This window comes from Pseudophryne corroboree, chromosome 9 (genome assembly GCF_028390025.1).
Source record: "Pseudophryne corroboree isolate aPseCor3 chromosome 9, aPseCor3.hap2, whole genome shotgun sequence".
NCBI classification, from domain to species: domain Eukaryota; kingdom Metazoa; phylum Chordata; class Amphibia; order Anura; family Myobatrachidae; genus Pseudophryne; species Pseudophryne corroboree.
The window spans coordinates 155,471,652-155,493,405 of NC_086452.1; the positions used below are offsets into that span (position 1 = coordinate 155,471,652).

A 21,754-nucleotide genomic window follows, 5' to 3' on the forward strand; every position below is an offset into this window, starting at 1 on the left:
TGCTTGACCACAAGCCCTGGAAATTCCTTCCCTGTGTGACTGCTCCCCAGCCTCTCAGGCTGGCATCCGTGGTTACCAGGATCCAATCCTGAATGCCAAATCTGCGGCCCTCTAGTAGATGAGCACTCTGCAGCCACCACAGGAGAGACACCCTTGTCCTTGGCGACAGGGTTATCCTCTGATGCATCTGCAGATGCGATCCGGACCATTTGTCCAGTAGATCCCACTGAAATGTTCTTGCATGGAATCTTCCGAATGGAATCGCTTCGTAAGAAGCCACCATTTTTCCCAGGACCCTCGTGCACTGATGCACTGAGACCTGGCCTGGTTTTAGGAGGTTCCTGACTAGCTCGGATAACTCCCTGGCCTTCTCCTCCGGGAGAAACACCTTCTTCTGGACTGTGTCCAGAATCATTCCTAGGAACAGTAGACGTGTCGTTGGAATCAGCTGCGATTTTGGAATATTTAGAATCCACCCGTGCTGACGTAACACTACCTGAGATAGTGCTACTCCGACTTCTAACTGTTCCCTGGATCTTGCCCTTATCAGGAGATCGTCCAAGTAAGGGATAATTAAAATGCCTTTTCTTCGTAGAAGAATCATCATTTCGGCCATTACCTTGGTAAAGACCCGAGGTGCCGTGGACAATCCAAACGGCAGCGTCTGAAACTGATAATGACAGTTTTGTACTACAAACCTGAGGTACCCTTGGTGAGAAGGGTATATTGGGACGTGGAGATAAGCATCTTTGATGTCCAGAGACACCATATAGTCCCCTTCTTCCAGGTTCGCTATCACTGCTCTGAGTGACTCCATCTTGAATTTGAACCTTTTTATGTAAGTGTTCAAGGATTTCAGATTTAAAATTGGTCTCACCGAGCCGTCCGGCTTCGGTACCACAAACAGCGTGGAATAATACCCCTTTCCTTGTTGCAGGAGGGGTACCTTGATTATCACCTGCTGGGAATACAGCTTGTGAATGGCTTCCAAAACTGCCTCCCTGTCGGAGGGAGACTTTGGTAAAGCAGACTTCAGGAACCGACGAGGGGGAAACGCCTCGAATTCCAGTTTGTACCCTTGCGATACTACCTGTAGAATCCAGGGATCCACTTGCGAGTGAGCCCACTGCGCGTTGAAATTCTTGAGACGGGCCCCCACCATATCTGAGTCTGCTTGTAAAGCCCCAGCGTCATGCTGAAGACTTGGCAGAAGCAGGGGAGGGCTTCTGCTCCTGTGAAGCGGCTGCATGGTGCAGTCTTTTTCCTCTTCCTCTGCCCCGGGGCAGAAAAGAGTGGCCTTTTGCTCGCTTGTACTTATGGGAACGAAAGGACTGAGTTTGAAAAGACGGTGTCTTTTTCTGCTGATGTGGAGTGACCTGGGGTAAAAAGGTGGATTTTCCAGCCGTTGCCGTGGCCACCAGGTCCGATAGACCAGCCCCAAATAACTCCTCCCCTTTATACGGCAATACTTCCATGTGCCGTTTGGAATCCGCATCCCCTGACCACTGTCGCGTCCATAACGCTCTTCTGGCAGAGATGGACATAGCACTTACTCTTGATGCCAGGGTGCAAATATCCCTCTGTGCATCACGCATATATAGTAATGCATCCTTTAAATGTTCTATAGTTAACAAAATATTGTCCCTATCCAGGGTATCAATATTCTCAGTCAGGGAATCCGACCATGCGACTCCAGCACTGCACATCCAGGCTGAGGCGATTGCTGGTCGCAGTATAACACCAGTATGTGTGTATATACTTTTTAGGATATTTTCCAGCCTTCTATCAGCTGGTTCTTTGAGGGTGGCCGTATCAGGAGACGGTAACGCTACTTGTTTAGATAAACGTGTGAGCGCCTTATCTACCCTAGGGGGTGTTTCCCAACGCGCCCTAACCTCCGGCGGGAAGGGATATAATGCTAATAATTTTTTAGAAATTAGCTGTTTTTTATCGGGGGAAACCCACGCTTTTTCACACACCTCATTTATTTCCTCTGACTCAGGAAAAACTATTGGTAGTTTTTTCTCACCCCACATAATACCCTTCTTTGTGGTACTTGTAGTGTCAGAAAGGTTCAATGCCTCTTTCATTGCCGTGATCATGTAACGTGTGGCCCTACTGGACATTACGTTTGTCTCGTCACCGTCGACACTAGACTCAGTATCTGTGTCAGGGTCTGTGTCGACCCACTGAGGTAACGGGCGTTTTAGCGCCCCTGACGGTGTCTGAGACGCCTGGACAGGCACTAATTGATTTGCCGGCTGTCTCATGTCGTCAACAGTTTTTTGCAAATTGCTGACATTATCACTTAATTGTTTAAATACAATCATCCAGTCAGGTGTCGACTCCCTAGGGGGTGACATCACCAACACAGGCAACTGCTCCGCCTCCACATCATTTTCCTCCTCATACATGTCGACACACGCGTACCGACACACAGCACACACACCGGGAATGCTCTGATAGAGGACAGGACCCCACTTAGCCCTTTGGAGAGACAGAGGGAGAGTCTGCCAGCACACACCCAGCGCTATATATATATATACAGGGATAACCTTATATAAGTGTTATTCCCTTATAGCTGCTGTTATTATCGTTATTTGCTGCCAAAAATGCCCCCCCCTTCTCTTTTTTACCCTGATTCTGAAGCAGGACTGCAGGGGAGAGTCAGGGAGCCGTCCTTCCAGCGGAGCTGTGAGGGAAAATGGCGCTTGTGTGCTGAGGAGATAGGCTCCGCCCCTTCACGACGTCCTTATCTCCCGCTTTTTTGTGTAAAAATGGCAGGGGATTAAAATACATCCATATAGCCCAGGAGCTATATGTGATGTATTCTTTTTGCCACCTAAGGTATATTGTTATATTGCGTCTCAGGGCGCTCCCCCCCAGCGCCCTGCACCCTCAGTGACCGGAGTGTGAAGTGTGCTGAGAGCAATGGCGCACAGCTGCGGTGCTGTGCGCTACCTTAGACTGAAGACAGGATGTCTTCTGCCACCGATTTCACCGGACCTCTTCGTCTCTTCTGGCTCTGTAAGGGGGACGGCGGCGCGGCTCCGGTGACCCATCCAGGCTGAACCTGTGATCGTCCCTCTGGAGCTAATGTCCAGTAGCCTAAGAAACCCGATCCACTCTGCACTCAGGTGAGTCCGTTTCTTCTCCCCTTAGTCCCACGATGCAGTGAGCCTGTTGCCAGCAGGACTCACTGAAAATAAAAAAACCTAAACTAAACTTTTATTCTAAGCAGCTCAGGAGAGCCACCTAGATTGCACCCTTCTCGGCCGGGCACAAAAATCTAACTGAGGCTTGGAGGAGGGTCATAGGGGGAGGAGCCAGTGCACACCACCTGATCCTTAAGCTTTTATTTTGTGCCCTGTCTCCTGCGGAGCCGCTATTCCCCATGGTCCTTACGGAGTCCCAGCATCCACTAGGACGTCAGAGAAAAATCACTTATTCGTCGGCGCTCCCTTGTTATACATGTTTTATCACATTTACTGTAGACCAACCAGCCCTGTTGTCACTGACAAAGCACTCTCCTGTGGTGGGCTAGAGTAGGGTGGACATGAGGGAACCAGTCACATGGCTGACAGGCACCATGTTGTCATGCTCAGAATGACGACGGTTACGGTCAGGCTGTGAGGGGAGGTTAAGCTTAGGCACTAAACGGAGGGTTACGGGGAGATAACTCACCTGAACAGCTGCTCAGCACACAGGTCACACAAAACGCTGGGACCTGGAAGACTACTTTGGAACCGCTGCAGCCGCTGGGAATGCTGGACCACAGGGACAGTACGTTGACATTCTATCATGTCGACCTAGCATTCATGTAGACACGAATGTTGACATGCTGCATGACCATGTCGGCAAGATGCAGGTAGACCTAACATCATATCTGGATATGAGCTCTTTCACAATGGCCAAAGTGGTCAATATTTTGAGGACTTTACTCAGAGTAATAAGCAAACCCCAAAATATCATATACCTTGACTATTTTGGGAAGAAAACTACTCCTATGAGAGAATGCATCCTCATCTGCCTGTGTTGGGGCTTCCTGGCTAATGTATATATAATGATCATATTGGGACCAATGAAGGAGGCTCCGCAGTAGGCCTGCACCAGTCAATATATGGCTGAAGCGGACTGAATGGGCTGCAGTCTGCGTGCTGGCATGGATCCAGCCTCTGTCCCGCTCTTGGATACACATGAAATTGCTTTGCATGACAATATATTTGTGCTGTGCTTCGATCACTGGATACCCAATGACAAGTCTTGCAAAAGTCATAGCACTTCCTACAAAGCAAATTAAGTGAACAGCAGTGTTATAGGATACAGCCAGTGCTGTGGGGAGCATCACTCTGCATTCTGTGCTTTAGGAAGCATGTTTTAGGAATAGTCAGATTGCACTATAGAGAGATCAAGTACTGCTTTTCCTTCAGTCTTTCTTTCCAGGTCCCTGTCTAATCTCTCCCTACTCATTGCCTAGCTCAGTGGTTCCCAAGCTTTTTTGAATCATGGCGTCCTAGAGTATCAGAATTTTTTTCATGGCACCCCTAGGCCAAAGTTTCTTATTGGATTTATTTATTTTTTTAAATATTGAATTAAGTAAATTTTGTTTTTATGTCATCCTTAGGCTTAATTAAGTGGTGAGGTACAAGATTCGGTTCTGTTTGTCCGCATATTTTATGATTGGCAGCCACCAGCACTGGTTTTGCCTAGTACATTGACCATAAATAATTTGAATTAGTTCTCTATCACCAACCCGAGGCACCCCTGCAAGTATCCTGAGGCACCCCATGGCACACAGTTTGAGAACCACTGGCCGAGCGAATACCATTATCAGCTAATACCATTATCATTTAATATATTTCACAAGCAAGAAGTCATCCCAATTTGTCCTAGAATGGATTAAAACCCCCACACTTTACCAGCACTTTTAAGCATTTTTACTTCTATTTCTGAGTCAAGGAACTATGTATAGAAACTAAGGGGTCTACATACGCCTTGGAGTGAGATAAAGTGGATGGAGATAAAGTACTAGCCAATCAGCCATAAAGTAAAGGTGGGTACATACTAATAGATATATCTGCAGATCAACTGATCTGCAGATATATCTATGGACGGATCGAGCAGTTTGTTCAGCATACACACTGCCCGATCCGTCGGGGACTGACGTCATGAACTGGGTGGGCGTGTACACCCGCCCGCCCAGTTCAGCTGTCAATCACCGCCGGCCGCCGCAGCATGTGTACGGGCGGTCGACCGACCGCCCCGTACACACACAGCGACGCGCCAATATATCAGTAGATATATTGGCCATCGGCTGTGCTGCGCGGCCGACGCGATACGTCTGTTAACGACGAAGTTCACAGACATATCGGCCGTACACACTGGCCGACGGTCCCGCGATATATCAGCCGTTCAAGAGAACGGCCGATATATCAACCAGTGTGTACGGGCCTTAACTGCCATGTTACAGGCTGTGTTTGAAAAAGTACAGTTAGGAGGTGGTTGGTGGTACTTTTTCTCTGTCCACTTATCTCTCTCAAAGGCTTAGTACATAGACCCCTAATTCACTTATCTCCAAAAGACCATTCTGGTATAGAACACTAAGACACATACACATTTATTTCAAAAAATATGATTTCACCTTCAGGATCAAAACTTCGTTGGTTGCTTTGATCACCTCATTTCTGGCTTCAAGCTGTGTTTTTAAATGACAAATTGTATCTTGTGCTTCATCTAAGTCTTGTTCCAAACGCTGCAGCTGCCAATATGAAACCAGAATGGATTTGTAGTTACTCTCATGTAATAATAGAATAACTGGCTTGTAAATTCCATGCAACATGTTTCCCACAAGTCTTCACTCTTCTGTAATTCAGACAATAAAAGGGACTACAACCCAAAAACTAATTTTTCACTTTAATAGCCCTAGCACAAGTGTCTATGTTATAGCTCAATGTTCTATCACTGTGTTTGCCCTGTGATATGGCCAGTTCTTACTAAACATACCACACGGTATGTGTGCTGCTTTCCGTCTGTATTAACAGAGGGATGCGGATACCATCCCGACGGTCGTGATCCTGGTGCCGGAATCCCAAGACACGAAGGAATGCAGACGCCGGTATCCCGAAAGGGGATACAACACCAACGCCAGAATCCCGACCGCCAGGATCAAGATCGTCAACACAGCGGCCCGGGTATTTACTACGCCGGGGAGGGAGGGTTAGGTTTAGGCAACACACGGGGTGGTTAGGGTTAAGTTGTGTGTTGGGGGTAAGGTTAGACACCTAAAAGGGAGAGTTAGACTCCTTAACACCCTATGTCGGGATGCCGCTGTCGGTCTCCTCACAATCGGCATCCTGACAGCCGGCACTTCGTTCCCAACTCTTAACAGGTGCTGACACAAGGAGCTGGCGGAATTAACAAGCCCTTTATCCCCCTAATATCATGCAGAAATGGCAGTTTCCCCTCATGATTTCAGTGTCAGAGCTTTTTAAGAATAGCCTAATGTAGGAGATAATAAGATTTTAAACCTACCGGTAAATCTTTTTCTCCTAGTCCGTAGAGGATGCTGGGGACTCCGTAAGGACCATGGGGTATAGACGGGCTCCGCAGGAGACATGGGCACTCTAAAGACTTTACAATGGGTGTGCACTGGCTCCTCCCTCTATGCCCCTCCTCCAGACCTCAGTTAGAGAAACTGTGCCCAGAGGAGACGGAGAGTACGAGGAAAGGATTTTTGTTAATCTAAGGGCAAGATTCATACTAGCCAACACCATCCACACCGTATAACCTGGAATATACGCAACCAGTTAACAGTATGAACAAAACAGCATCAGCCAAAGACTGATCTTAACTGTAACATAACCCTTATGTAAGCAACAACTATATACAAGCCTTGCAGAAATATGTCCGCACTGGGACGGGCGCCCAGCATCCTCTACGGACTAGGAGAAAAAGATTTACCGGTAGGTTTAAAATCTTACAGTATTTTCTCTTACGTTCTAGAGGATGCTGGGGACTCCGTAAGGACCATGGGGATTATACCAAAGCTCCAAACCGGGCGGGAGAGTGCGGATGACTCTGCAGCACCGATTGAGCAAACATGAGCTCCTCATCAGCCAGGGTATCAAACTTGTAGAATTTTGCAAAGGTGTTTGAACCCGACCAAGTAGCTGCTCGGCAAAGCTGTAACGCCGAGACACCTCGGGCAGCCGCCCAAGAAGAGCCCACCTTCCTAGTGGAATGGGCCTTTACCGATTTTGGTAACGGCAATCCAGCCGTAGAATGAGCCTGCTGAATAGTGTTACAGATCCAGCGAGCAATAGTCTGCTTAGAAGCAGGAGCGCTAACCTTGTTGGCCGCATACAGGACAAACAGTACCTCTGTTTTCCTAATCTGAGCCGTCCTGGCTACGTAAATTTTTAAGGCCCTGACTACATCCAGGGACTTGGAATCCTCCAAGTCTCCCATAGCCACCGGCACCACAATAGGTTGGTTCATATGAAAAGATGAAACCACCTTAGGCAAACATTGAGGACGCGTCCTCAACTCTGCTCTATCCACATGGAAAATTAGCTAGGGGCTTTTGTGAGACAAAGCCGCCAATTCGGACACCCGCCTTGCAGATGCCAAGGCCAACAACATGACCACCTTCCAAGTGAGAAATTTTTATTGAACTGTTTGAAGAGGCTCAAACCAGTGAGATTTTAGGAACTGTAACACCACGTTAAGGTCCCAAGGTGCCACTGGGGGCACAAAAGGAGGCTGGATGTGCAGCACTCCCTTTACAAAAGTCTGGACTTCTGGGAGAGAAGCCAATTCCTTCTGAAAGAATATAGATAGGGCCGAAATCTGTACCTTAATGGAGCCTAACTTCAGGCCCATATCCACTCCTGTCTGTAGAAAGTGGAGAAAAGTGGAAATCTTCCGTAGGAGCATTTTTGGCTTCACACCAAGATAAATACTTCCTCCAGATACGGTGATAATGTTTTGCCGTCACCTCCTTCCTAGCCTTTATCAGAGTAGGGATGACTTCCTCCGGAATACCTTTCCCAGAAAGGATTCGGTGTTCAATCGCCATGCCGTCAAACGTAACCGCAACAGGTCCTCCCTGAGAGGAAGAGGCCATGGATCTTCTGTGAGCATCTCCTGAAGATCTGAATACCAGGGCCTTTGAGGCCAATCTGGAACAATGAGCATTGTCCGAACTCTTTTTCGTCTTATTATTCTCAATATTTTTGAGATGAGAGGAAGAGGAGGGAACACATAGACCGATTGAAACACCCACGGTGTCACCAGGGCGTCTACCGCTACTGCCTGAGGGTCCCTTGACCTGGCACAATACCTCCGAATCTTCTTGTTGAGGTGTGACGCCATCATGTCTATTTGAGGAAGACCCCAAATACTTGTTATCTCTGCAAAAACTTCTTGATGAAGTCCCCACTCTCCTGGATGGAGATCGTGTCTGCTGAGGAAGTTTGCTTCCCAGTTGTCCACTCCCGGAATGAAGACTGCTGACAGAGCGCTTACGTGATTTTCCGCCCAGCGAAGAATCCTGGTGGCTTCCGCCATTGCCACTCTGCTCCTTGTCCTGCCTTGGCGGTTTACATGAGCCACGGCTGTGACGTTGTCTGATTGAATCAGAATCGGTAGGTCGCGAAGAAGATTCTCCGCTTGTCGTAGGCCGTTGTATATGGCCCTTAATTCTAGAATGTTGATGTGTAGACAAGCCTCCTGGCTCGACCATAGTCCCTGAAAATTTCTTCCTTGTGTGACTGCTCCCCATCCTCGGAGGCTCGCGTCCGTGGTCACCAGAACCCAATCCTGAAAGCCGAACCTGCAACCCTCTAGAAGGTGAGCACTCTGCAGCCACCACAGGCAGGGCCGGATTAAGCCCTCTGGGGGCCCGGGGCACCAAAGGCAGCAGGGCCCCCCAGTGGACCACCAGCCCCCACAGTTACCCCCCACCCCTCCACCCCGCTGCTCACCTCCCACGGTCACAGGCAACGGGAGCCGCGCTGCAGCAGGGGGAGAATAGAAGACACCAGGCTGCCGGGGTATGAGGGATCCACGCTGCCGGGGGAGGAGTGCGGCTGTGCATGCGGCTTCCTCCCCCCTCCTCTCGGGCAGCACGGTCGGGGACTGAGTCAAGCAATCTCCAGCCTCTGCCGCCAGCAGCATCTCTCCTGGCAGCAGCGAAGGCTGGAGATTGCTTGACTCAGTCCCCGACCGTGCTGCCCGAGAGGAGGGGGGAGGAAGCCACATGCACAGCGTGGATCCCTCCTGCCCCGGCAACCTGTAGATCGGTGCAGAGCTTTGGCCAGGGGGCCCCTTAAAACAGGGGGGCCCGGGGTACTGACCCCCGGGGCACCCCTCTTAATCCGGCTCTGACCACAGGAAAGACACCCTGGCCCTGGGGGACAAGCTTATTTTCTGATGAATTTGAAGATGGGACTCGGACCACTTGTGCAGAAGGTCCCACTGAAATGTCCTCGCATGAAACCTGCCGAAGGGGATCGCCTCGTAGGTCGCCACCATTTTTCCCATTACTCGAGTGCATTGATGAACTGACACTCTGTTCGGTTTTAACAGGTCTCTGACCATGTTCTGGAGTTCCTGGGCTTTTTCCATCGGGAGAAAAACCCTCTTTTGTTCCGTGTCCAGAATCATGCCTAAGAACGATAGCCGAGTCGTTGGAACCAACTGTGACTTTGGTAGATTTAGAATCCAGCCATGCTGCTGGAGCACTCTCAGGGAGAGCGACACGCTTTTCAGCAACTGATCTCTCGATCTCGCTTTTATCAGGAGATTGTCCAAGTACGGGATAATTGTGACTCCCTGCCTGCGCAGGAGCACCATCATTTCCGCCATTACCTTGGTGAAAATCCTCGGGGCCGTGGAAAGCCCAAACGGCAACGTCTGAAACTGGTAATGACAGCCCTGTACAGCGAATCTCAGGTACGCCTGATGAGGGGGATATATGGGGACATGAAGGTATGCATCCTTTATGTCCAGTGACACCATAAAATCCCCCCCTTCCAGGCTGGAGATAACTGCCCGGAGCGATTCCATCTTGAATTTGAACTTTTGCAAGTACAGGTTTAGGGATTTTAGATTTAGAATGGGTCTGACCGAGCCATCCGGTTTCGGAACCACAAACAGGGTTGAATAGTACCCCTTCCCCTGTTGAACTAGAGGAACCTTGACAATCACTTGCTGTTGACACAGCTTTTGAATTGCAGCTAAAACTATCTCCCTTTCTCGGGGAGAAACTAGTAAAGCCGATTTGAAAAATTGGCGCGGAGGCACCTCTTCGAATTCCAGCTTGTAGCCCTGGGATACAATTTCCATCGCCCAAGGATCCACGTCTGACTGAACCCAGACCTGGCTGAAGAGTCGAAGACATGCCCCCACCGGCGCGGACTCCCTCAGTGGAGCCCCAGCGTCATGCGGTGGATTTAGTAGAAGCCAGGGAGGACTTCTGCTCCTGGGAACTAACCGTGGCAGGCATTCTTTTCCCTTTACCCTTACCTCTGGCGAGGAAGGAAGAGCCCCGATCTCTTCTGGATTTATGCGACCGAAAGGACTGCATCTGATATTGTGGTGTTTTCTTTTGCTGTGGGGGAACATAAGGCAAAAAAGTAGATTTACCCGCGGTAGCTGTGGAAACCAGGTCCGCGAGACCTTCCCCAAATAACACCTCACCCTTGTAAGGCAAAACTTCCATATGCCTCTTTGAGTCGGTATCACCCGTCCATTGGGGGGTCCACAGGGCTTGCCTAGCAGAAATCGCCATGGCGTTGGCTCTTGAACCTTGCAGCCCAACGTCTCTCTGAGCGTCTCTCATATATCAGACTGGGTCTTTAATGTGACCTAAGGTCAATAAAATGGTATCCCTATCTAGGGTATCAATGTCAGCTGACAAGGTATCTGTCCAAGCTGCTACCGCACTACAAACCCAAGCCGATGCTATTGCCGGTCTGAGCAAAGCACCCGTATGTGAATAAATTGATTTTAAGGTAGTTTCCTGTCTGCGATCAGCAGGATCCTTGAGGGCCACCGTGTCTGGAGACGGTAGCGCCACCTTCTTGGACAAGCACGTTAAAGCCTTGTCCACCCTGGGCGAGGCTTCCCACCGTACCCTGTCCTGTGTAGGAAAAGGATATGCCATAAGAATCCTCTTGGGAATCTGCAGTTTTTTGTCTGGAGTTTCCCAAGCCTTTTCAAATAACGCGTTCAGCTCATGAGATGGGGGAAAGGTTACCTCAGGTTTCTTTTCCTTAAACATGCATACCCTCATGTCAGGGACAGAGGGGTCATCTGTGATATGTAAAACATCTTTTATTGCAATAATCATATAATGAATACTTTTGGCCACCCTTGGGTGTAACCTCGCATCATCGTAGTCGTCACTGGAGTCAGAATCCGTGTCGGTATCAGTGTCTGCTACTTGGGACAGGGGACGTTTTTGAGACCCTGAAGGGCCCTGTGACACAGTCAAAGCCATTGATTGACTCCCTGTTTTATCCCTGGACTCTGCTTTGTCCAATCTCTTATGTAATAAAGCCACATTTGCATTTAAAACATTCCACATATCCAACCAATCAGGTGTCGGCATTGCCGACGGAGACACCACAATCATCTGCTCCACCTCCTCCTTAGATGAGCCTTCCGCTTCAGACATGCCGACACACACGTACCGACACTCCCACACACTCAGGGATATATCTATATGGAGACAGTCCCCCAATAAGGCCCTTTGGAGAGACAGAGAGAGAGTATGCCAGCACACACCCAGCGCCACTGGACACTGGAATAAAATCCCAGTTAGTATTCAGCGCTTTTATATATATATATATATATATATATATATATAAATACACTCACTGCGCCAATAAAATGTGCCCCCCCCCCCCCCCCCTTTTTGCCCTCTGTAACCTTGTTCAGCAGGGGAGAGTCCGGGGAGCCAGCATCTCTGCAGTGTGCTGTGGAGAAAATGGCGCTGGTTAGTGCTGGAGGACCAAGCCCCGCCCCCTCACGGGCGGGCTTCGGTCCCGCTCAAATTATTTATACTGGCGGGGGTTTATTAATATACTGCCTGGCATAATATATATGCCAGTGTCCCTAGAGGTTTTTATTGCCGCCAAGGGCGCCCTCCCTGCGCCCTGCACCCTTACAGTGCCCTCTGTGTGCGTCTGTGTGGGAGCAATGGCGCGCAGCGTTACCTCAGTGAAGAACTGAAGTCTTCTGCTGCCTGTGAAGTCTTCTTTTCTTCTTAATACTCACCCGGCTTCTATCTTCCGGCTCTGTGAGGACGACGGCGGCGCGGCTCCGGGACGAATGACGAGGGTGAGACCTGCGTTCCGACCCTCTGCAGCTAATGGTGTCCAGTAGCCTAAGAAGCAGAGCCTATCATTTAAGTAGGTCTGCTTCTCTCCCCTCAGTCCCACGATGCAGGGAGCCTGTTGCCAGCAGTGTTCCCTGGAAATAAAAAACCTAACAAAAAGTCCTTTACAGAGAAACTCAGTAGAGCTCCCCTGCAGTGTACCCAGTCTCCTCTGGGCACAGGATCTAACTAAGGTCTGGAGGAGGGGCATAGAGGGAGGAGCCAGTGCACACCCATTCTAAAGTCTTTAGAGTGCCCATGTCTCCTGCGGAGCCCGGCTGTACCCCATGGTCCTTACGGAGTCCCCAGCATCCTTTAGGACGTAAGAGAAATCAGAAATGGTCCATGCAACACACATCAGTGTGCACCCACAGTACTGTCTGTTCTTGGGGTATGCCATAGGTTTGCAGGGTGTGTACATGACACATCAAAGGACACATCAAAGTCTGACTACCTACAATCGTAAGGCTCGCAATACATCCTAATAAAGGTATATGATGAAGTAAGAAATCTGACAGCTTAGAGGTGTTGCAAGAATACGTCCTGTAAATTGAGGTGACCGTTCCAGAGTGAATTTTGGCCTGCACATTATTGGCTGATTAGCCTGTTAATAAGGGCCAGAGATCTTTGTTCACAGTTATTGCAGTTGTATATATTTATCTAAAAAGGGCCATACATTCAGAATTATTTCCTTCTTAATGAGATATTTGGGGTCTTCACCTCTCTGTGGGGGCTCTTTCTGGATGCTGCTCCCAGGCAGGAGAATCCTGAACACATAAACGCCATTATAGAAATAGCTCCACATTGGTTTCCCATTTACTATGGTGCGATCACAGAAATCGCAGACAATGTAAAGCATCTGCCTTGCCCAGATAAGCTGGGGATGAGGATACAGCAATAAAAGCAGCACATTTTCTTCAGCAGTGAGTGGGGCGCACAATACATCATACATTAATCTGAAAATAAGAATTTACTTACCGATAATTCTATTTCTCGGAGTCCGTAGTGGATGCTGGGGTTCCTGAAAGGACCATGGGGAATAGCGGCTCCGCAGGAGACAGGGCACAAAAAGTAAAGCTTTAGGATCAGGTGGTGTGCACTGGCTCCTCCCCCTATGACCCTCCTCCAAGCCTCAGTTAGGATACTGTGCCCGGACGAGCGTATCAATAAGGAAGGATTTATGAATCCCGGGTAAGACTCATACCAGCCACACCAATCACACTGTAAAACCTGTGATCTGAACCCAGTTAACAGTATGATAACAGCGGAGCCTCTGAAAGATGGCTCACAACAATAATAACCCGATTTTTGTAACTATGTACAAGTATTGCAGATAATCCGCACTTGGGATGGGCGCCCAGCATCCACTACGGACTCCGAGAAATAGAATTATCGGTAAGTAAATTCTTATTTTCTCTATCGTCCTAGTGGATGCTGGGGTTCCTGAAAGGACCATGGGGATTATACCAAAGCTCCCAAACGGGCGGGAGAGTGCGGATGACTCTGCAGCACCGAATGAGAGAACTCCAGGTCCTCCTTAGCCAGGTTATCAAATTTGTAGGATTTTACAAACGTGTTTGCCCCTGACTAAATAGCCGCTCGGCAAAGTTGTAAAGCCGAGACCCCTCGGGCAGCCGCCCAAGATGAGCCCACCTTCCTTGTGGAATGGGCATTTACATATTTTGGCTGTGGCAGGCCTGCCACAGAATGTGCAAGCTGAATTGTATTACACATCCAACTAGCAAAAGTCTGCTTAGAAGCAAGAGCACCCAGTTTGTTGGGTGCATACAGGATAACAGCAAGTCAGTTTTCCTGACTCCAGCCGTCCTGGAACCTATATTTTCAGGGCCCTGACCACATCTAGCAACTTGGAGTCCTCCAAGTCCCTAGTAGGCGCAAGACACCACAATAAGCTGGTTCAGGTGAAACACTGACACCACCTTAGGGAGAGAACTGGGGACGAGTCCGCAGCTCTGCCCTGTCCGAATGGACAAACAGATATGGGCTTTTTTGAGAAAAAAAAAACCACCAATTTGACACTCGCCTGGTCCAGGCCAGGTCCAAGAGCATGTTCACTTTTCATGTGAGATGCTTCAAATCCACAGATTTGACTGGTTTTAAACCAATGTGTTTTGAGGAATCCCAGAACTACGTTGAGATCCCACAGTGCCACTGGAGGCACAAAAGAGGGTTGTATATGCAATACTCCCTTGACAAACTTCTGGACTTCAGGAACTGAAGCCAATTCTTTCTGGAAGAAAAATCGACAGGGCCGAAATTTGAACCTTAATGGACCCCAATTTGAGGCCCATAGACACTCCTGTTTGCAGGAAATGCAGGAATCGACCGAGGTGAAATTTCTTCGTGGGGCCTTCCTGGCCTCACACCACGCAACATATTTTCGCCACATGTGGTGATAATGTTGTGCGGTCACCACCTTTCTGGCTTTGACCAGGGTAGGAAATGACCTCTTCCTGAATGCATTTTCCCTTAGGATCCGGCGTTCCACCGCCATGCCGTCAAACGCAGCTGCGGTAAGTCTTGGAACAGACATGGTACTTGCTGAAACAAGTCCCTTCTTAGCGGCAGAGGCCATAAGTCCTCTGTGAGCATCTCTTGAAGTTCCGGGTACCAAGTCCTTCTTGGCCAATCCGGAGCCATGAGTATAGTTCTTACTCCTCTACGTCTTATAATTCTCAGTACCTTAGGTATGAAAAGCAGAGGATGGAACACATACACCGACTGGTACACCCACGGTGTTACCAGAACGTCCACAGCTATTGCCTGAGGGTCTCTTAACCTGGCGCAATACCTGTCCCGTTTTTTGTTCAGACGGGACGCCATCATGTCCACCTTTGGTAATTCCCAACGGTTTACAATCATGTGGAAAACTTCCCCATGAAGTTCCCACTCTGCCGGGTGGAGGTCGTGCCTACTGAGGAAGTCTGCTTCCCAGTTTCCATTCCCGGAATGAAACACTGCTGACAGTGCTATCACATGATTTTCCGCCCAGCGAAAAGTCCTTGCAGTTTTTGCCACTGCCCTCCTGCTTCTTGTGCCGCCCTGTCTATTTACGTGGGCGACTGCCGTGATGTTTTATCCCACTGGATCAATACCGGCTGACCTTGAAGCAGAGGTCTTGCTAAGCTTAGAGCATTATAAATTTACCCTTAGCTATATTTATGTGGAGAAAAGTCTCCAGACTTGATCACACTCCCTGGAAATTTTTTCCTTGTGTGACTGCTCCCCAGCCTCTCGGGCTGGCCTCCGTGGTCACCAACATCCAAAACTGAATGCCGAATCTGCGGCCCTCTAGAAGATGAGCACTCTGTAACCACCACAGGAGAGACACCCTTGTCCTTGGATATAGGGTTATCCGCTGATGCATCTGAAGATGCGATCCGGACCATTTGTCCAGCAGATCCCACTGAAAAGTTCTTGCATGAAATCTGCCGACTGGAATTGCTTCGAAGGAAGTCACCATTTTTTTTTTTTTTTTACCATGGCCCTTGTGCAATGATGCACTGATTTTAGGAGGTTCCTGACTAGCTCGGATAACTCCCTGGCTTTCTCTTCCGGGAGAAACACCTTTTTCTGGACTGTGTCCAGAATCATCCCTAAGCACAGGAGACTTGTTGTCGGGATCAGCTGCGATTTTGGAATATTTAGAATCCACCCCTGCTGTTGTAACAGTATCCGAGATAGTGCTACTCCGACCTCCAACTGTTCCCTGGACTTTGCCCTTATCAGGAGATCGTCCAAGTAAGGGATAATTAAGACGCCTTTTCTTCGAAGAAGAACCATCATTTCGGCCATTACCTTGGTAAAGACCCGGGGTGCCGTGGACAATCCAAACGGCAGCGTCTGAAACTGATAGTGACAGTTCTGTACCACGAACCTGAGGTACCCTTAGTGATAAGGGCAAATTTGGGACATGGAGGTAAGCATCCCTGATGTCTCGGGACACCATATAGTCCCCTTCTTCCCGGTTCGTTATCACTGCTCTGAGTGACTCCATCTTGATTTGAACCTTTGTAAGTGTTCAAATTTTTTTAGATTTAGAATAGGTCTCACCTAGCCTTCTGGCTTCAGTACCACAATATAGTGTGGAATAATACCCCTTTTCTTGTTGTAGGAGGGGTAATTTAATTATCACCTGCTGGGAATACAGCTCGTGAATTGTTTCCCATACTGCCTCCTTGTCGGAGGGAGACCTTGGTAAAGCAGACTTCAGGAGCCTGCGCAGGGGAAACGTCTCGACATTCCAATCTGTACCCCTGGGATACTACTTGTAGGATCCAGGGGTCCTGTACGGTCTCAGCGTCATGCTGAGAGCTTGTCAGAAGCGGTGGAACGCTTCTGTTCCTGGGAATGGGCTGCCTGCTGCAGTCTTCTTCCCTTTCCTCTATCCCTGGGCAGATATGACTCTTATAGGGACGAAAGGACTGAAGCTGAAAAGACGGTGTCTTTTTCTGCAGAGATGTGACTTAGGGTAAAAAACGGTGGATTTTCCAGCAGTTGCCGTGGCCACCAGGTCCGATGGACCGACCCCAAATAACTCCTCTTCCTTTATACGGCAATACACCTTTGTGCCGTTTGGAATCTGCATCACCTGACCACTGTCGTGTCCATAAACATCTTCTGGCAGATATGGACATCGCACTTACTCTTGATGCCAGAGTGCAAATATCCCTCTGTGCATCTCGCATATATAGAAATGCATCCTTTAAATGCTCTATAGTCAATAAAATACTGTCCCTGTCAAGGGTATCAATATTTTTAGTCAGGGAATCCGACCAAGCCACCCCAGCTCTGCACATCCAGGCTGAGGCGATCGCTGGTCGCAGTATAACACCAGTATGTGTGTATATACTTTTTATGATATTTTCCAGCCTCCTGTCAGCTGGCTCCTTGAGGACGGCCCTATCTATAGACGGTACCGCCACTTGTTCTGATAAGCGTGTGAGCGCCTTATCCACCCTAAGGGGTGTTTCCCAACGCGCCCTAACTTCTGGCGGGAAAGGGTATACCGCCCATATTTTCTATCGGGGGGAACCCACGCATCATCACACACTTCATTTAATTTATCTGATTCAGGAAAAACTACGGTAGTTTTTTCACATCCCACATAATACCCTCTTTTGTGGTACTTGTAGTATCAGAAATATGTAACACCTCCTTCATTGCCCTTAACGTGTGGCCCTAATAAGGAATACGTTTGTTTATTCACCGTCGACACTGGATTCAGTGTCCCTGTCTGTGTCTGTGTCGACCGACTAAAGTAAACGGGCGTTTTAAAACCCCTGACGGTGTTTTTGAGACGTCTGGACCGGTACTAATTGTTTGTCGGCCGTCTCATGTCGTCAACCGACCTTGCTGCGTGTTGACATTATCACGTAATTCCCTAAATAAGCCATCCATTCCGGTGTCGACTCCCTAGAGAGTGACATCACCATTACAGGCAATTGCTCCGCCTCCTCACCAACATCGTCCTCATACATGTCGACACACACGTACCGACACACAGCACACACACAGGGAATGCTCTGATAGAGGACAGGACCTACTAGCCCTTTGGAGAGACAGAGGGAGAGTTTGCCAGCACACACCAAAAACGCTATAATTATATAGGGACAACCTTATATAAGTGTTTTCCCTTATAGCATCTTTTTTATATATTTCTAACGCCAAATTAGTGCCCCCCTTCTCTGTTTTAACCCTGTTTCTGTAGTGCAGTGCAGGGGAGAGCCTGGGAGCCTTCCCTCCAGCCTTTCTGTGAGGGAAAATGGCGCTGTGTGCTGAGGAGATAGGCCCCGCCCCTTTTTCGGCGGCCTCGTCTCCCGCTCTTAACGGATTCTGGCAGGGGTTAAATATCTCCATATAGCCCCCGGAGGCTATATGTGAGGTATTTTTAGCCAAAAATAGGTTTTCATTGCCTCCCAGGGCGCCCCCCTTCCAGCGCCCTGCACCCTCAGTGACTGCCGTGTGAAGTGTGCTGAGAGGAAATGGCGCACAGCTGCAGTGCTGTGCGCTACCTTAAGAAGACTGAGGAGTCTTCATGCCGCCGATTCTGGACCTTCTTCTTGTTTCAGCATCTGCAAGGGGGCCGGCGGCGAGGCTCCGGTGACCATCCAGGCTGTACCTGTGATCGTCCCTCTGGAGCTAATGTCCAGTAGCCAAAGAAGCCAATCCATCCTGCACGCAGGTGAGTTCACTTCTTCTCCCCTAAGTCCCTCGTTGCAGTGATCCTGTTGCCAGCAGGACTCACTGTAAAATAAAAAACCTAAGCTAAACTTTTCTAAGCAGCTCTTTAGGAGAGCCACCTAGATTGCACCCTTCTCGGCCGGGCACAAAAATCTAACTGAGGCTTGGAGGAGGGTCATAGGGGGAGGAGCCAGTGCACACCACCTGATCCTAAAGCTTTACTTTTTGTGCCCTGTCTCCTGCGGAGCCGCTATTCCCCATGGTCCTTTCAGGAACCCCAGCATCCACTAGGACGATAGAGAAACATCATTTACCATGTTACGCACGTCATGCTGCAATGCTTCAGTTAAAAAGCATCCATCAAAAGTAGTTAAGGGATCCCGCTGGTGGGATTGTCGGCTACCTTTTCTCTGGAAAGGCGATCCATTTCCTCCAGCTTATGTGTAAGTCTGTCTGATTCTTTCTGAGCCCCAGCCAGCTGTTGTTGTGTCTCCACGAGTTCGAGGTGAGTGCGCTGCATGCCCTCGCGTGCCAGTCGTACTTGCTGGCTTAGATCCTTACCCTCTTGCTTCTGTTCGGAGATGTACCTTTGTTGCTCTTTCATAGTCTAATACACAGAAACAACATTTGTCCACTTAAAAATAAAGTAACTTTGATGCATAATGTCACCATTTACATATCAAAAGTAAACATGACAACTGGAACAATTTATTCTGTAATAAAAGAATGTTCTTTGGTCTCAGTACAGAAACAACACTGCGGACTGTTCTGAGAGACGCACACAAGCTGCATAATTACTGTAAATCACTACAACATACACACCTATCTGTAATTTCTGTGGGCTCCTCTTTCAAGGGGAAAAAAAAAAAAAAAAAATTACATTTTTTAGGCTGTAATTTCCCTTTCCTTGTCACTTTATGTCTATTTGGTGAAAATCCAGCTGCCCCATATGGCATTAATAGGCAACAGACACAAAGAAATATCACATAACTGTAAATTATGGTGCTACATTATTGTCTTTTATTTATATGGCGCCATAAGGGTTCCGCAGTGCCTAACAAAGTACAAAAACAAATGAGCAAAACAGGAAAACAATGACTTACAGTACAAGACAATGTAGGACAAGTACATGGTATATAAACATAGCTGCATCAGGGGACAGGGCACTGAAGAAATTATCAAGTTGAAAACAGTCTAAAGGCCAGTACTGACGGGACAGATGTGTGCTGAGCGATCTTAACACAGACCGCTCAGCACACATCTCTCCCCCCGCTCAGCACAGCACGATGTGTGCTAAGCGAGGGTGTGCTCACTTCACACAAGCGAGGGGGTACTCACTTCACACAGCGCTGAAGTGAGTGACCTGCTAGATTGAGCCTAGATTGCAGGCTCAACCTAGCATTAGCGATAGCGATGCGGGGGGGCCGGGCATCGCTATCGCACGAGGGGGCATACACATGAAAGATCCGTGCTTAAAATCTAAGCATTCTAGTCAGATTGCTTACATTTTAAACACGGATCTCTCCGTGTGTATCCCCCCTTAAGAGAGGGAAAGCACATGGGGGGAGAGGGCCCTGCTCATGAGACTTACAGGGGCAGACAGACAGGGGTGACATAGATGGGGAAGAAGGGAGCATGTGACAGAGGGTTAGAATGAGAGATCACTGGGTTCAATGAAGAAGTGGGTCTTGAGAGCCTGTTTAAAGTTTTGTAGAGAGGTCAAAAGTCTGATAGGGAGAGGCAGAGAATTCCAGATGTAGGGAGCACCACGGACAAAGTCTTGGAGGCAGGAATGGGAGGAACTATTCAGTTGGCAGGAGAGGCGGCATGTATTTGTGGAGCAATGAGGGCGGGCAGGAGTGTAAAGCAGTAGCGGCTCCTACTTTTAAGGAGGTTGGCTGCAACAGGTCAGGTCCCGGGGAGAGGAGAGAGCCGCTGCTCCCGCCGGCTGGGTCCTGGAGAGGGGAGAGAGCAGCTGCTCCCACCGCCCGGGTAGAGGAGAGAGCAACTGCTGCCACCGGATGGATCTGAACATACGTAGTGAAGCAGCAGCTTGACTGCACATGTGCCGCTTGCTATCAGGCAATCGCAGCCCGGTCTGGCAGTCATGGAGGGAGGAGACACCTCCCAATGGGACTGCCTGTACTGGGATTGACTTGCAGGTAGGACTTCTAATAGAAGTCATCACTGCCAGTCACTGCGTAGCCAGTGCAGTCGCACACTGCAACTGGCTCACTCCCTGTAGTGGCGAATTTTACTGGGGAGGGCTGCAATTCTGCGGCCCATAGGTAAAATCTGCCACTGGTGTACAGGGAGATAAGGTCAGATACGTAACTAGGGAGGAATAGGTGAGGGCTTTGTAAGCGAGTGTGAGAAGCCTGAATAATTGTTATTAATAATAATACATGTTATTCAGCCAGGAATACACAGCACTGGTAACTCTGATATATGACACCTTCTAGTTAGCAATGGCAGAGATTGTAAAACCAAAGTATATTTAGCAATAGTTTTAAATATTTTGGTTTGTAATTAGCACATAATCAGGTGTCAAATGGAGAGACAGCGCGTTGTGAAACCAGCCAGGGGGACCAGACTCTATCAAAGGATTTAGAGGAGTTGCGAATTATAGCTGTCTTGTATTCCATTATGTACACGTACCATATTCTTGAAATTATTACCTACATGGGGGAGGGCGTTAGGCTTTTCCAGTCTGCAGCTACTTGGCAGGTCATAGCAGAGACTATATTACGAAATAATTTATTTTGGTGTCTGGTGAGGTTGGGGGGAGTCAAGGGAAGCAGAACATTTTGGGGATCAAAGGGGATACTAGTTTTAAATTGGTGCGAGAGCAGAGTGGAGACCTCCCGCCAAATACTGGAAAGTTTCGGGGAAGACCACCAGATAAGTAAAAAAGAACCCTCATTAGCACCCCCCCTCCAGCACTTATCTGAAGTATCCGGGAACATGGCCTTTAGACAGGAAGGCACATAATACCACAACAATTAACAACGATCTCTTTTATTTTAACGCAAATTGAACTGGAAGCAGCATTATCCCATATTTCAGCCCAATCTTTACTATCTATAGCGTGCTCAAGATCTGATTCCCAAGCTAGGTCATGGGTATCTCGGTTAGGGACAAGATCGTCACATAATAAAGCATAGATAC

General features: G+C 48.6%; 1 protein-coding gene across 2 annotated transcripts in view; it reads right to left on the reverse strand.

The window, feature by feature from the left end:
• The window catches only part of CCDC18 (coiled-coil domain containing 18), a 434,514-nt gene that overhangs the window by 24,241 nt on the left and 388,519 nt on the right, over positions 1-21,754 (reverse strand). For both annotated transcript variants that reach the window (XM_063939870.1, XM_063939871.1), the window contains exons 25-26: positions 18,990-19,193; positions 5,642-5,758 (exon numbers count right to left, since the gene is read on the reverse strand). In XM_063939870.1, the coding sequence (XP_063795940.1) occupies positions 5,642-5,758; positions 18,990-19,193 (321 nt within the window). The remainder of the gene's footprint in view (positions 1-5,641; positions 5,759-18,989; positions 19,194-21,754) is intronic.